At 34.4% G+C, this 15,172-nt stretch overlaps 1 protein-coding gene across 1 annotated transcript; it reads left to right on the plus strand.

The window, feature by feature from the left end:
• The first annotated feature begins 471 nt into the window (after positions 1 to 471).
• Positions 472 to 15,048, plus strand: LOC138325597 (GPI mannosyltransferase 3-like). The gene is made up of 8 exons (XM_069271369.1): positions 472 to 1,209; positions 2,036 to 2,429; positions 3,563 to 3,680; positions 4,158 to 4,384; positions 5,575 to 5,724; positions 8,185 to 8,442; positions 8,948 to 9,589; positions 11,497 to 15,048. The coding sequence occupies exons 2-8, from the start codon at positions 2,104 to 2,106 to the stop codon at positions 11,789 to 11,791; spliced, it is 2,016 nt and encodes a 671-aa protein (XP_069127470.1). The 5' UTR covers positions 472 to 1,209; positions 2,036 to 2,103; the 3' UTR covers positions 11,792 to 15,048.
• Positions 15,049 to 15,172: the final 124 nt, after the last annotated feature.

Genomic DNA, 15,172 nt, shown 5'->3' on the forward strand with positions numbered 1-15,172 from the left:
CATGATTATATAATCTGTAACTTATTCTCAGATCCGTGTGACCGATATCAATGGATAAACAATGAATCCGTCAAAGTAATCACTACTAATGAAAGAAACAATATATTATATTAACATGTAAATCCACGATTATATAAATAATGGAGGTACATGTATAATATGCATTGTCTCGCGAAGATATTTAATCAGCTGATTTAATTTAATAAATCTATAATGTTTTTGTCCATTTTCTTTATATGCAAAGAGTGCAGTAATAAATTGTGGTTTCGTTTTAAAAGTTTATAATGTAAATAAAAAGTACTGGAATTCGATCTAAATAATTTCAAAAGTTTTTCCAATAGAGTGGTGCATGATTGAAATACATTACCTAACAAAGTGGTGGAAGCAAAAAAATCAAATAGTTTCAAAAGCAGTTTGAATGATCGATGGAAGAACCTGGAGCTGAAATTCAATTCTTATTGTTATTAGTCAACTACAACTGGATCAACATAGTTTATTACAAGAACAAAAGAACTTCTAGAGATTTAGTGGGGTTACCTCGCTAATCTTGATTTACGATTATAGCATTATATAGTGATGTGAGGATTTAGTAGGGTTATCTTGCTAATCCTTACAAAAGAAGAATTGAAAGCTCATCTTAGGACTGGATTTGTATGCCATATAAATATACACGTAATAGGAAGGAAATTAACGGAATAAAAAGGATAGGCTTTTTTTTTATCATTTTATTGTTTTTAATAACTCTCTTTTCATGCGCAAACCAGAAAGTGAACAATGGAAATTTATTAAGGTCAGTCATATTAGCATGAAGCTATCATCAAGACTGGATAAACAGTGCGAACATTGCGAATAAGTTCTATATTAACTCGCCAACTTAAAACAGTAAACTATCGTAGAGACAAGGGAATTAACTGAGGAGGGGACACTTGTCCAAAAAACGTTAATCCAGATCGAGTTAACCCCCTTTCAATATCACTCTTCAAATGTCTAGGTCATACGAGCGTTTACATGAAAGAGATTGAACGCACGAGACTGATGTATCAAATTGACACCGAGAAGATTAGACGATCGATTGTTGCGTACTTTGGTACAGAACATGTTTGGCAGTTTTTCATTGGTCTGATGGAACAATGCTGATTAAATATTGATCGATAAGAACTATATACCTGGATCTATCAGTAGAGGAAGAGACATGCAGCAGTCAACCAGGTAAGAAAAATAATGCCGGAATTATGTTTCAACAAATGAAAAAGCCCTTTTTTGGTGACTGGACCCATTTTTTGCTTGTACTGTATCTACCACATAGTACTACTGTTTAGTAATTGGATTGGAACAATGGGATAGTTTATACTTTATACTCACCACAGTAAAGTAAGAGTTCAACGTTTTGATATGCATGAACATCGATGAACGTTAAATAATTCTAATGGGTCAGTTGTCGTATTTGGATTGAACATGTATATGATTTATGCAAATTCTTTAGCCAATATCAAAAGGCGACAACTGTCTATAAAGATGATTTATTACATTAATGTTTAGATATATATATATATATCATGGACCTGGGCGAGAGTAGTGTGCCGCGAGCTGGGCTCGAACCCTCGACCCCCGACTTACTGGTCCACCTCTCTGCCGACTGAGCTGAAGGGAAATTCCCCCTAGCATGAAGCTAGAAGGCGACCATATCACTATGTACAATTAAAACCTGATACACTACTTGCCCATTTCAAATGGTCCCAAACACAGACCAAATCAGGTTCTATCCCCACAAAAACCTCTCAATCTCGTATAGCTTTTACTTGGAGTGGTCTATGGCACCAAATGTAACTACGAGATAATTGTGCCGAACCAGAGATTGAACCAGAGATCCCGGACTTACTAGTTCGCCACTCTATCGACTGAGCTAAAGGGAAATTCCCCTAGCGCAAAGCTAGAAGGCATCACTATTTACAATTAAAACCTATGTATGTGCTTTTCATATGACCATTGGTTTGTTATTTCACAATTTCAATAATGCTAAATGGTCACATTTTAGGTTGCCATTGAACATTCAATTAGAGCCCATGTCCAGAAAATAGCTTGGGAAGACCAACTGTCGCCAATATGCCAAAGGAAGGAAAAGGAGCAGCCACCATTCGTAGGCGAAAGCTCAAGCACAACCAGGATGCTCGAGACCGTGTGAAAAGTTCATGTCCTATGTCACCTATTCATTCAGATGATGAACAGGAAATAGACGAGGAAGAAGAAGGATATCTTTTCCAAGAAGAAGTTCTGGGTCCATTAATTGTGAAAAAACTAATGGCAACTGAAAAGACCATCCTCCTTGGGTTGATAGCTTTAAGGGTTTGCAATGCATTGATGATACAGACCTATTTTGTTCCTGACGAGTATTGGCAGTCACTGGAGGTGGCACACAAGATAGTATTTGAGTATCCTTTTTGTATATAATCCGGGGTTTCAATGTCAGGCAGTATTCTTAATTTTTTGCCGGTTAAACCTGGCTGTGGTACCACTTGATTTGGGCTAAATTACATTAGATAGCATACAGATGGTATAGAAAAGTAACCCCTGAAATTGCAATTGTACCATTAGTATAATCGTGTTTATATGTGTCTAATTAACACAAAAATGCATATAAAACAATCTATTTTGCTTTTGGTGGATTTGAAGTATCGGTAACTATAAGTGAAATTGAAGCCAAAAAAAAGAGGGAGGGGTGCTTATAGGGATTGGGCAATTATTGGGTCGTGTATGGTATAACAAATATATGAGAGTATTTAGGCATCAGTAAGTACACTACCATGTCTAGTTTCTGTTTTAAACAATCCATTATTACAGATGCTGATATTCTGTTGCATGGTTAACTGCAAAATTTCAATTTAAAACAAAATTTTCTTAAAGGGACAATTCAGTCTAAGAGAACATTAAAATTTGTACATATATCGGAAAAAACCAGTTCTAATGGAAATTAGATCAGTCGGTTTAACTGTGATATGCCTGAAAAGCCGATGGTTGTGACATGTGTGTAGATGTTCAAACTCGCTTCGCTGTCCGCCATTACACATTGTGATTGAACTTCTTGTATGCCGAACCCTGTCCCTTGTTCGTAGAGTAATACAACTTTTGTCTAGAACTGCTCAAATCGCTCTGACAGTAGTGTGTTTACCTTATTAGGTGAATTGTTTTGCCTAAAAATCATTTTATCACCTTCTCAGTGGTTATGTAGTTTATTTGTTTAACGTGCGTGAATTTGGCTCGGGTATGGGTACAGCGTTCATATTGTACCCGCTTAATCGTATTGATCAACGATTTGATATTTCAACGATATTAATTAAAATACTAAACAATAACGTGGAATTTGTCAATATTTTATGTTATATGTTTCATAAGAAATGTAGAACAATACATTTATGCCATATTTTGCCTCTTGGTTATGCAAAAGAATTAGCCTGAGTGAATTGTCCCTTTAAACTAATTAAAATGAAGTAAACTTGAAAGGATAAGCGTAATGAACCAGTGCTTTTTAAAATGATAGAAATGTTTGGCCTTACCTCAGTAATAGTTATGGTTACCTGACATGGGAATGGAGACAGGGAATCCGCAGTTACTTCTACCCTACAATCTTCGCCTTTCTCTACAAGATCCTGGCAGTCATTGGATTAGATCATCGACTTCTGTTGGTGAGAGCATTTTAGCTGCATTGTTTATCGATTATAGACTTTAGACATGGGTCTAGATATCTGTTCAGGTATTGCTTATATCTTTTGTAATTAATGACATCCCTAACATGCATATATACACTACCTTCCTGATGATAAAACAAATTGAGACAAATTTTCTTATTGATTTGAGATGATTGGACTGAAGCATTCATAATCACCATATCAATAGTATTATATCAGAAATCTGGAATGACAATATTCAAATTAAAGTCCTTCGATTTGTAAATGAAAACTGCTGCAAAGAATTGTGTCTCATAGATATACAATTTATCTTATATTTTATTCATTTTATTTTCCAAAAATGATTTTTCAAACTTCTATGCGGAACCACAATAGCAATAATTACTGTTGACGTACAAATATATTTTCTTTCAATAAAGTATTTGTGAAAAAAAAAAAAATATTTAAAAGATTTATTTCCATTTTCCTCTGTAGATAAAATTACCACGTATTGTTCAAGGAGTAATTGCAGCGCTGGGAGATCTGTACCTGTTTAAACTGTCCTGGAAGCTGAGTGATCGAGCTACTGCCCAGTGGACCTTACTCTGTCAAATCTTATCCTGGTTTACTCTCTATTGCTGTACTCGCACACTCTCTAACTGTATGGAGACTGTCCTTGTCACCATGGCGCTATACTACTTTCCCTGGCCAAACATCAAAGGGTTGGTGATTAGATGTCTGATATCAAATCTTCATATTCAATTAAAACATTATCATTATCTTTTCAATAGCTGTAAACTTTTCTAAGTTATTAGTGTTGTACTGTGTTGTACAGTACAGTTGGAGCTGCCATATAAGTATATATTCTGTCTTTGTATATTACAGAGTTAGCTCCCTTTCGGATAGGTATCTATTGTTACATCATTATTTTGTGAGCGCCATTCACCTTGTTTTCTCCGAAAAATATGACATTATGTTCCCAAACACATGAGGTCTCAATAAATATCTACCAGCAAGGGCAGGTAACTCTGTAATATACAAATACAGAATATGGTAGCTGTATAGTTTTTCCAAACAGTTAAAAGGCATTATTGACTTATATTTACATTCTGAGTGTTTTGTCACTATATGGATCAACCAACTGATGAAAATAAACATTTGCCTATGAAAACACTATGAATACACAATGAATACAACCATTCTCGTGCACAGATCAACTGATTTCAAACATTACGCCAGTTCCATATCAATAAAAAATAGTCCCCCACAATATTTTAATGTATGATCTTTAATATGTTGTTTCTTGATGTAGAATCAACTACGGTTTACTGTAATAAGTCAATCAAATCTTATTTTAAATATATTTCTTGTTTTTTTGTTCTTTATCGTTTGTCATTTGCCAAAAACGGTCTACCGGAAGGCGGAAGCTTTAAAACGCTACGTTGAGGACTTTGTCATGCAGCTCTTCCATTAATCTTGTTTCTCGTCGTATATAGCTGTCATAATTTTAAATATAATATAAAAACCTTTCAATTATTTTTATTTTCATAAATAAATCTAATGTTAATACATGGATTGAATGTATTTTGCTAATTTTCATAGCGACTATTAATAGCAGAAGCTATCTACATATCTTCCGAGGAGTTCTAACGCACTCCAGGGGATAGCTTCTGCTATTCATAGCCACTATGAAAATTAGAAAAAGACATTAATTGACTAGTGAATGATACAGCAGCTTGTGTCACAAACAATATTTAGTGAAAAAGCTACTGTGGTATGTACCCTATAATTATACTGAAGTGATTTTGTGATAAAATTAAAGCATTTTGAAAATCTAAATTGCTATTATTATCATGTTTGCTAATTTTGTTTGATTTATACAGTTGTTAATGATATGTTATGTGTTTCACAGATCTTCAGTACCAAAATTTGTGGCCCTGGCTTCCATGTCTGTCCTCATTCGGCCAACTGCTGTTGTCATTTGGATCCTGATGTGTTCCTGGCATCTACAAACCAACCAGCATACTCTCTACAGGGATCTAAAACATTACTTCATTATTGGGTAACTATTACACTCCAGCGGGATCTCAAGCATTACTTCATCCTTGGGTTACTATTACACTCCAGGGGGATCTCAAACATTACTTCATCATTGGGTAACTATTTCACTCCAGTGGGATCTCAAACATTACTTCATCCTTGGGTTACTATTACACTCCAGGGGGATCTCAAACATTACTTCATTATTGGGTAACTATTACACTCCAGCAGGATCTAAAACATTACTTCATCATTGGGTAACTATTACACTCCAGCGGGATCTCAAACATTACTTCATCATTGGGTAACTATTACACTCCAGCGGGATCTAAAACATTACTTCATCATTGGGTAACTATTACACTCCACAGGGATCTCAAACATTACTTCATTATTGGGTAACTATTACACTCCAGTGGGATCTCAAGCATTATTTCATCATTGGGTAACTATTACACTCCAGCAGGATCTAAAACACTACTTCATCATTGGGTAACTATTACACTCCTGCGGGATCTCAAGCATTACTTCATTATTAGGTAACTATTTCATTAAAGCGGGATCTAAAACATTTCTTCATCATTGGGTAACTATTACACTCCAGCAGGATCTAAAACATTACTTCATCATTGGGTAAATATTACACTCCACAGGGATCTCAAACATTACTCCATCCTTGGGTAACTATTACATTAAAGCGGGATCTAAAACATTACTTCATCATTGGGTAACTATTACACTCCAGCGGGATCTAAAACATTACTTCATCATTGGGTAACTATTACACTCCACAGGGATCTCAAACATTACTTCATCCTTGGGTTACTATTACACTCCAGCAGGATCTCAAGCATTACTTCATTATTGGGTAACTATTACACTCCAGCGGGATCTAAAACATTACTTCATCCTTGGGTAACTATTACACTCCAGCGGGATCTCAAACATTACTTCATCATTGGGTAACTATTACACTCCAGCGGGATCTAAAACATTACTTCATCATTGGGTAACTACATGTATTACACTACAGCGGGATCTAAAACATTACTTCATCCTTGGGTAACTATTACACTCCAGCGGGATCTCAAACATTACTTCATCATTGGGTAACTATTACACTCCAGCGGGATCTCAAACATTACTTCATCCTTGGGTAACTATTACACTCCAGCGGGATCTCAAGCATTACTTCATCATTGGGTAACTATTACACTCCACAGGGATCTCAAACATTACTTCATCATTGGGTAACTATTACACTCCAGCGGGATCTCAAACATTACTTCATCATTGGGTAACTATTACATTCTAGTGGGATCTCAAACATTATTTCATCCTTGGGTTACTATTACACTCCAGTGGGATCTCAAGCATTACTTCATCATTGGGTAACTACATGTATTACACTCCAGTGGGATCTAAAACATTACTTCATCATTGGGTAACTATTACACTCCACAGGGATCTCAAACATTACTTCATCATTGGGTAACTACATGTATTACACTACAGCGGGATCTAAAACATTACTTCATCCTTGGGTAACTATTACACTCCAGCGGGATCTCAAGCATTACTTCATCATTGGGTAAGTATTACACTCGACAGGGATCTCAAACATTATTTCATCATTGGTTAACTACATGTATTACACTACAGCGGGATCTAAAACATTACTTCAACCTGGGGTAACTATTACACTCCAGCGGGATCTCAAGCATTACTTCATCATTGGGTAACTATTACACTCCAGTGGGATCTCAAGCATTACTTCATTATTGGGTAACTATTACACTCCAGCAGGATCTCAAACATTACTTCATCATTGGGTAACTATTACACTCCAGCGGGATCTCAAACATTACTTCATCATTGGGTAACTATTACACTTCAGTGGGATCTCAAACATTACTTCATCATTGGGTAACTATTACACTCCAGCGGGATCTCAAACATTACTTCATCATTGGGTAACTATTACACTCCAGTGGGATCTCAAACATTACTTCATCATTGGGTAACTATTACACTCCAGCGGGATCTCAAACATTACTTCATCATTGGGTAACTATTACACTCCAGCGGGATCTCAAACATTACTTCATCATTGGGTAACTACTTTACTTTAAAGAGTTAAATACAGTTGATTTTATCGCTTAAATTGCAACCTATTTATTAGAGAAATCAACTAATTATGAAAGATCTTGGGAAATTATGTATTTTATTTTGCAGCCAAAATAAAAACAGCATAGTACAATATATCCTTGCATAACATATCTTTTACATCCATACAAGTATTATGAATACATTTGTACTGTATTACTTGTTTTTGCCGGGTATTACTTGTTTTTGCCGGGTACCCTTGACTTTCCCCCACCATCTAACCTTTGCGCATCCTTAAATGACTTTGGCTGTTAATAGAACTATAAAACAAATACAAAAATCTATGAATTGGACTTATGACTGGTTTGTACTCCAGGTCTGTGTGTTTCCTGATCTCCACTTTCCTGGACAGTGCCTACCACGGCGACTGGATCCTCGTCCACTATAACTTCCTCCAGTTTAATGTGCTACATGGGGGAGGCTCGATCTACGGTACACACCCATGGCATTGGTACATCACTCAGGGCTACCCAGTCCTCATGACCACACATCTCCTTCCCTTCATCCTTGGAGCTTATAAGGCTAAAAATAAAGTGCTATTGTTTCTCATCATCTGGACAATATTTGCATACAGGTAAACTTTAGCCCTTAAAACTTAGACATACTCTCTTAAAGGTATAATCTATTCATTTTGAATATATGGCAAAACAAGTTGTTTAACTTTTATCAATCACTTTTGATGGCCCAAATATAAGCATATAAGTAGGAACAAAACACCTGAAGCATTTATAACCAGGATAAAGGTTCTTTGTTCTTATGATGATATTGACAGCCTTGCTCCAAAGTTTTAATTTGTAAACAGTGTCAAAATAAATAGACTTGTTAACAACATCTACATGTATATATTGACTCTCTGTCTAAGTTTGGCACATGACCTGAGGAATAAGAATTGGAAACGAACCTCTTAATAATTCCTAACTCTAAGATTAATTTGAAAATTTGATAAAAATTGTCAAAGTTATTTTATCACTTTTCATGCTGTCTTTTATTGCAAGAATTATCTGTATTAAACTATTGCTATGAACAGAATTTAAGTTTAACAATGAAAGATGTAACGACTTACTTTTTTAACATTTCAGTTTTATTGCCCACAAGGAGTTCCGTTTTCTAATGCCAATATTACCTTTATCAATGCATTATTGTGGTGTGTATTTCCAAACATTGTGTCGAAAACCACGATTGAAGAGAAGAAAAGTTAAGAAACAGAATGGACTGTTAACAGAGGAAGAGGCTGCCAGTCGCTATAGTAGCTGTGATAGTCTGGTGAGCTCTACAAGTACAGGTAGCTCTGTCAGTACAGCTAGTACCGGGATTTCAGCAGACACGGCAAGTACAGGAGTCAGCGCGGACAGTACACACAGCCTTAGTAAGGGAGACAAAGACGCACACTCGTCAGACAAGGAAGCTACAGACATTGATCAGCCATTAGAGGGAGCCAGCAGTTCCTCACCAGGGGGCAGTAAAGTACAGCAAGGGGACACAACTGTGAAAGAGGAGTTAGATCCTGTCGTTGTGCAAAAGACGCAGCATCGATTTAATCTAATGAAGGCAAAGATATTTGTGATGATCCTTGTGGTCGTTAACATTCCCGCGGCTCTGTATTTTGGTTTGATACACCAGAGAGGGACGGTTGTGGTGATGAAATATTTATATGACCAGAGTTTGGACAAGAGTATGGATGTTCTATTCCTCACGCCCTGTCATTCCACACCATACTATAGGTAAGTGTCACCTGTAATGACAATGATATGGCTACACATGTGACTTGGAAATTCAAATGCAGGGGCATTGATTACCATTTGGATAGAGTGTCCAAAATACTTTCAGGCTCCACTCATCCTCTGTCTTAAATTTGATGCATACATGGGTAAAACTGTCTGTTCAATTTACCTACGATATCATAGTGAATCAATTTATACTAAATATTCCAATTATCTATTCTGTCTTTGCATATTTTAGAGTTATCTGTCCTTGTGGGTAGATATTAATTGTGATGTCACGTGTCTTCTTGCGAGCGCAATCTCATACTTTATTTAAGCATTGGTTGTCATCTTTTTGACATGCATTGGTGTGTAACATACATTGGGTGTTCTAGCATAGCCAATGGTGCTTTTTAGGGCACCATGATAGATATGCTAGAACACCCAATGTATGTTACACACCAATGCATTTCAAAAATATGACAACCAATGCTTATATTTACATTTATATAGTCATTCCGGTTATAAAAAGAAAAAAATGATGACAAATAAAGTATTGAATAAAGCTTGTATAGTGAAAAATATCATTTGATGTAACAGCCATTGATTTGGTGGGAAAGAGTTGAGTTTGACTAACTTCCGGCGTGTTGCCATGGACAACTAACTAAACAATAACAGTAGATGAAATAGTCTCCTCTATAAAATGGGATATACAACGATTAGTACAGCATTTCAAACCATTTAAAATTTTTGTAAGAATATATATTCTATGTTCTTCAGTGAATTATCATACTGACGTAAAACCCAGTCATTTCTTGGCCTTTTGAACTCTGATGGTAGTATTAGTACGCCAGAGCCTAACTGCCAATGTTAATACTGGAAAATATCATAGATTGGGCATAGTAGCAACATATAGGTACTGTGCAGTGGCAATGTAAATATATAGAAAATGACATGAGTCACCAAACAATGATGTCACAATAAATACTTACCTGCAAGGGGGAAATATGGTAAGGTAATATGCAAAGACAGAATATACTATCTGTTGGTTTAAACATATATGTAATAGTGTTGAATACACAAAATTTAATTATTGACTGTACACTATCTATTCCAGTTACATACATCTAAACATAGTCATAGACTGTATAGTCTATTCCATTTAGCTACATATGAACATAGTCAATGATTGTATACTATCTATTCCAGTTACTTACTTCTGAACATACAGTACATATCTATAGTGACTCATTGTATACAATTTGTACCAGTTACCTACATCTGAACATAGTCTTTGACCGTATAATATCTGTTTCAGTTACCTACACCAGAACATAACAATTAACTGTATACTATCTATTCCAGTTACCTACACCAGAACAAAACAATTAACTGTATACTATCTATTCCAGTTACCTACACCAGAACATAACAATTAATTATATACTATCTATTCCAGTTACCTACACCAGAACATAACAATTAATTATATACTATCTATTCCAGTTACCTACACCAGAACATAACAATTAATTATATACTATCTATTCCAGTTACCTACACCAGAACATAACAATTAATTATATACTATCTATTCCAGTTACCTACACCAGAACAAAACAATTAACTGTATACTATCTATTCCAGTTACCTACACCAGAACATAACAATTAATTATATACTATCTATTCCAGTTACCTACACCAGAACAAAACAATTAACTGTATACTTTCTATTCCAGTTACCTACACCAGAACATAACAATTAATTATATACTATCTATTCCAGTTACCTACACCAGAACATAACAATTAATTATATACTATCTATTCCAGTTACCTACACCAGAACAAAACAATTAACTGTATACTTTCTATTCCAGTTACCTACACCAGAGCATAACAATTAATGTATACTTTCTATTCCAGTTACCTACACCAGAACATCAGTATGAGGATGCTGACATGTGAACCCAATCTGTCTCAGAAGAAGAATTATACAGATGAGGCAGACCAATTTTACAACGACCCAGTCCGATGGCTAAAACAGGAGTACAAGGTCAAGCTTACACCATTGCCAAGTCATATTGTGTATTTCAACAACTTACAAACTAACATTTCAGAGTTTCTTACTCAAAGTGGATATAAAAAATGTGCAAGTTTCTTTCATACCCATTTTACTGAAGGTCGGATTGGTAGTCATATCAAGGTCAGCTGTAGATAACACAAAGCATTCTAGGTCATATCAGATCATAGACAGGCAGCAACGTACAGAAACAAACTACATGTATTAGAGAATCTGATGAATGGTAGTGTGCAGGAATATCACAATCCGGAAATGGGAATTACCGATATTCTAAATATGGAAACACTAGTACTGTACCAGTATTTAAAAAATGTTTTAAACAAAAATTAAAGTGATCAAATGATACAGCACTAAGTAGTGTTGATGTAGATGACTTTGTTAGTATGTTAAAGATGCTCCATCGCCGACAGAACATGAATGATATTTATTATTCGAACAATAATTAGTGTTTAATCGTGTATATATGTGCCTAATTAACACAAAAAATAAGATAGAATAATTTATTTAGCCTTTGGAGCATGCGCAGTCATTACTTCATTCAATATAGGATATAGTGCTACGGATTTTTTTCGGGATGCAATTAATTATTTTTCATATTTTTAACTTGAAGTAAAATTAGAAGCTCAAACTTTTCAATGATGGTAATGGTGTAAAGTAAGTAACTTTTGTAACTGAAGAAAAATACTAAATCGTCTGCTCCTGTTTTTGAAAGTGAAAAAATACCATTTGTCAGCGGTGTAGCATCTTTAAGAAAATTTATAGATGATTGAATTTTGTTTCATGAAAGAAGTAATATTATAAGAGTGTTGTGTTAGTGATAGGAAATGTGTATGAAGATATTTAGGGGATATTTTAAGTCCTTTAAGTTATATTTATGTTCACTGATTAATTAGTTATATGTGCAATAAATATGTTTGTTGTATTTGTATCCCCCGCAAATGCATTTTGTATTGTTTTGGATTCTGTCCGTCCGTCCGAGATTCTTTTCCGGGCTTTAACTCTAAAACTGTTCAATACAGCTCCTTGAAACTTTCTGTATACATCAAACAAGTGCTCTAGTTGTGCCTTTTGCTATTGCGGGCCTTCAATTTAAAAAAAAAATCGTTACCATGGAAACTTAGTCAAAAATACCAAATTACTGCTTCTTTTTGTGTCTGGCCTATAGAAGAAATCTGCTTGATACAAATTTTTGCTTATTCCAAAGTAAAAATCAGATCCCCAGTGTTGATTCCTCTTTATAATACTTCTTTGAGAAATGTAAAACAAATTTGCTTATAACCAATTACCTTTTAACACAAAGTGATTTTGTGGTCCTGGCAAGCAAGTTTTTGCTTTATAACAAATTTTTCCAGAATTTTGTTCTGAAAGTACTGAATGTAGCCTTGTTTTAAAGTGAAAAATGGGGTTAAAAAAGGAAATCAAATGATCAAAAAAGAAATCTGCCAAAGAAAACATTATTGTAGACTTTGAAATTTGTGAGTTAACTTGGTAATAACATTGATTCAGGGTTCAATAGGCCAATGACTTTAATTAATTTAAAGTATCAGAAACTTTATAGCAAATTTCTGTAATAACAATTGGCTTTTTCTGGTATCATGGGATTCGTTATAGCAAAGTTTTACTGTAATTGTGATATCCATATCATAATTAGCAAAGATATGCCAGTATCTTGTTATTTTGATTTTAAACTGCTGAATATAATTTATTTAATTATGTACTTACATAAATGAATTTAATTATATACTTAGATAAGTAAATCATATTTTTTTTCAATTTTCTGCTGAACATGAGAAACTTGTTGTTTAATTGATAAGACAAATTTAATTTGGTACAAAACGAGAGAGAAAAATAATAGAACAAAGCAAAAACTTCTTTATCTAAAAACTCATATAACATGTCTAGATCAACTTTTGTATTTCCTGTAGCAAAATTAATCACCATTACTTGGTCTACTTGTGTATACTTTATAGTCAATTCTCAGTGATAAATAAGACATAAATTATAGTAAAAACATAAATTTTGGTCCCTCTTTCTACTTTTCTGATCCATTCATTCATGCATATCTGATTGTGCCATTGTCATTACATGAACATTTCAACATCGAACATTAGATGATATCTTTTAGAAGAATGGTTGACTTCTGGAACTGTTGGTAATTTTTATTCTTGAGATTAGTGAGATATATGTGTGAGTAAGAATACTTGCTATAGCGAGTGCATTACACTGTATGGACATATTTGTAGAACTGTACGTTTCCTAGAGCATAAAATAAAGTAGCTGTCACTATGTGATGATGATCAAGTTTCCGTCCAAAATAATTTGTGTGTGTAAATTATTTTAACTGATCATGAAAGTCAGGTCAAATGTTCATGTTTATTCGACTGGGAAAATACTTCATTGAAGTAGCGATCAAAATATTTCTGTATTGAATTGTTCTTTATACAAATTGCATGTACAAAAGCACATGTTTCAATGTTCGACATAGATGAGCCAGCGTACAAAATATCTGAAAACTGATCATGAAAGTCAGGTCAAATGTTCATGTTTTTTCCACTGGGAAAATATTTCATTGAAGTAGTGATCAAAATATTTCTGTCTTGAATTGTTCTATATACAAATTGCATGTACATAAGCACATGTTTAAACGTTCGACATAGATAGGCAAGTGTACAAAATACAATGTTTAGGTTCCTCATAATATTTCATCAATTAAGAGAAATCCATTGAAGGAATCAGTACCTCATTCCATAAAGGACAGTGCCAGGTTTTTTTGTTTTTTTGTGAGATGCAATGAATTATTTTAAATAAGTGTTCTTTTATTCTGAAGTATTTACTTGTTTGTCTACCAGAGAGAGTGGTTACCATCAGGCAATCCACTATACACATCCAGAGAAAATCAGCCAGATGTACTCAATGAGTGCTGTCCCTTAACCAAGGGGAGATAATTTTCTGATGTAGTAACAAAGTAGTGGTGCAAAAATGATTACCTGGTATTTGTTAGTGCAAATGTAATTTATCATTCTTCAGTGTTTTTCATTTTTTTACCTTTTTAGAACAATTTATAGCATATTGTGTTTGTAGGTAAACATGTCAATGACTAATTAGGTATATAATGTAGGATAGAATAAATACACACCATGTACGTATGCAAAGTTTTTAAGGTCCCAGATAGAGTTACAGATGTTAGAATCACTGAATGTAATACAATTTATAATGTGATTAAGATCACTAGCTGTTATATCTATATTATGTGACGGCCTATGTGTCATGTGACACATCAGGTGACATGTTATGGTATCACCATTGTATATGTTGTAACATTGTTATAGATGAGCCTGTGGATTTGTGTACTTTATGTGAATTAGACACACAAATAAATATTTTATTATATTGAGTATACTTTGCTTGTTTTTAATAAACTTTTTTTGTAATAACCTTAACAAATTTGTTAAATTTCAAAAACATTAAACAACTTATTGAAACCTTACCAGGAAATTGTCCGTGAGTCCTGCTTGATGA

The sequence above is a fragment of the Argopecten irradians genome, chromosome 6 (assembly GCF_041381155.1).
Source record: "Argopecten irradians isolate NY chromosome 6, Ai_NY, whole genome shotgun sequence".
Classification (NCBI taxonomy): Eukaryota; Metazoa; Mollusca; class Bivalvia; order Pectinida; family Pectinidae; genus Argopecten; species Argopecten irradians.

Bases quoted from the DNA above. Each gene is read 5' to 3' on its own strand.
- LOC138325597 (XM_069271369.1), top strand. From the start codon at position 2,104: ATGCCAAAGGAAGGAAAAGGAGCAGCCACCATTCGTAGGCGAAAGCTC. The intron at 4,385-5,574 runs GTTGGTGATTAG...TGTGTTTCACAG, and splicing joins CCCTGGCCAAACATCAAAGG to ATCTTCAGTACCAAAATTTG. The intron at 9,590-11,496 runs GTAAGTGTCACC...TTTCTATTCCAG, and splicing joins CATTCCACACCATACTATAG to TTACCTACACCAGAACATCA.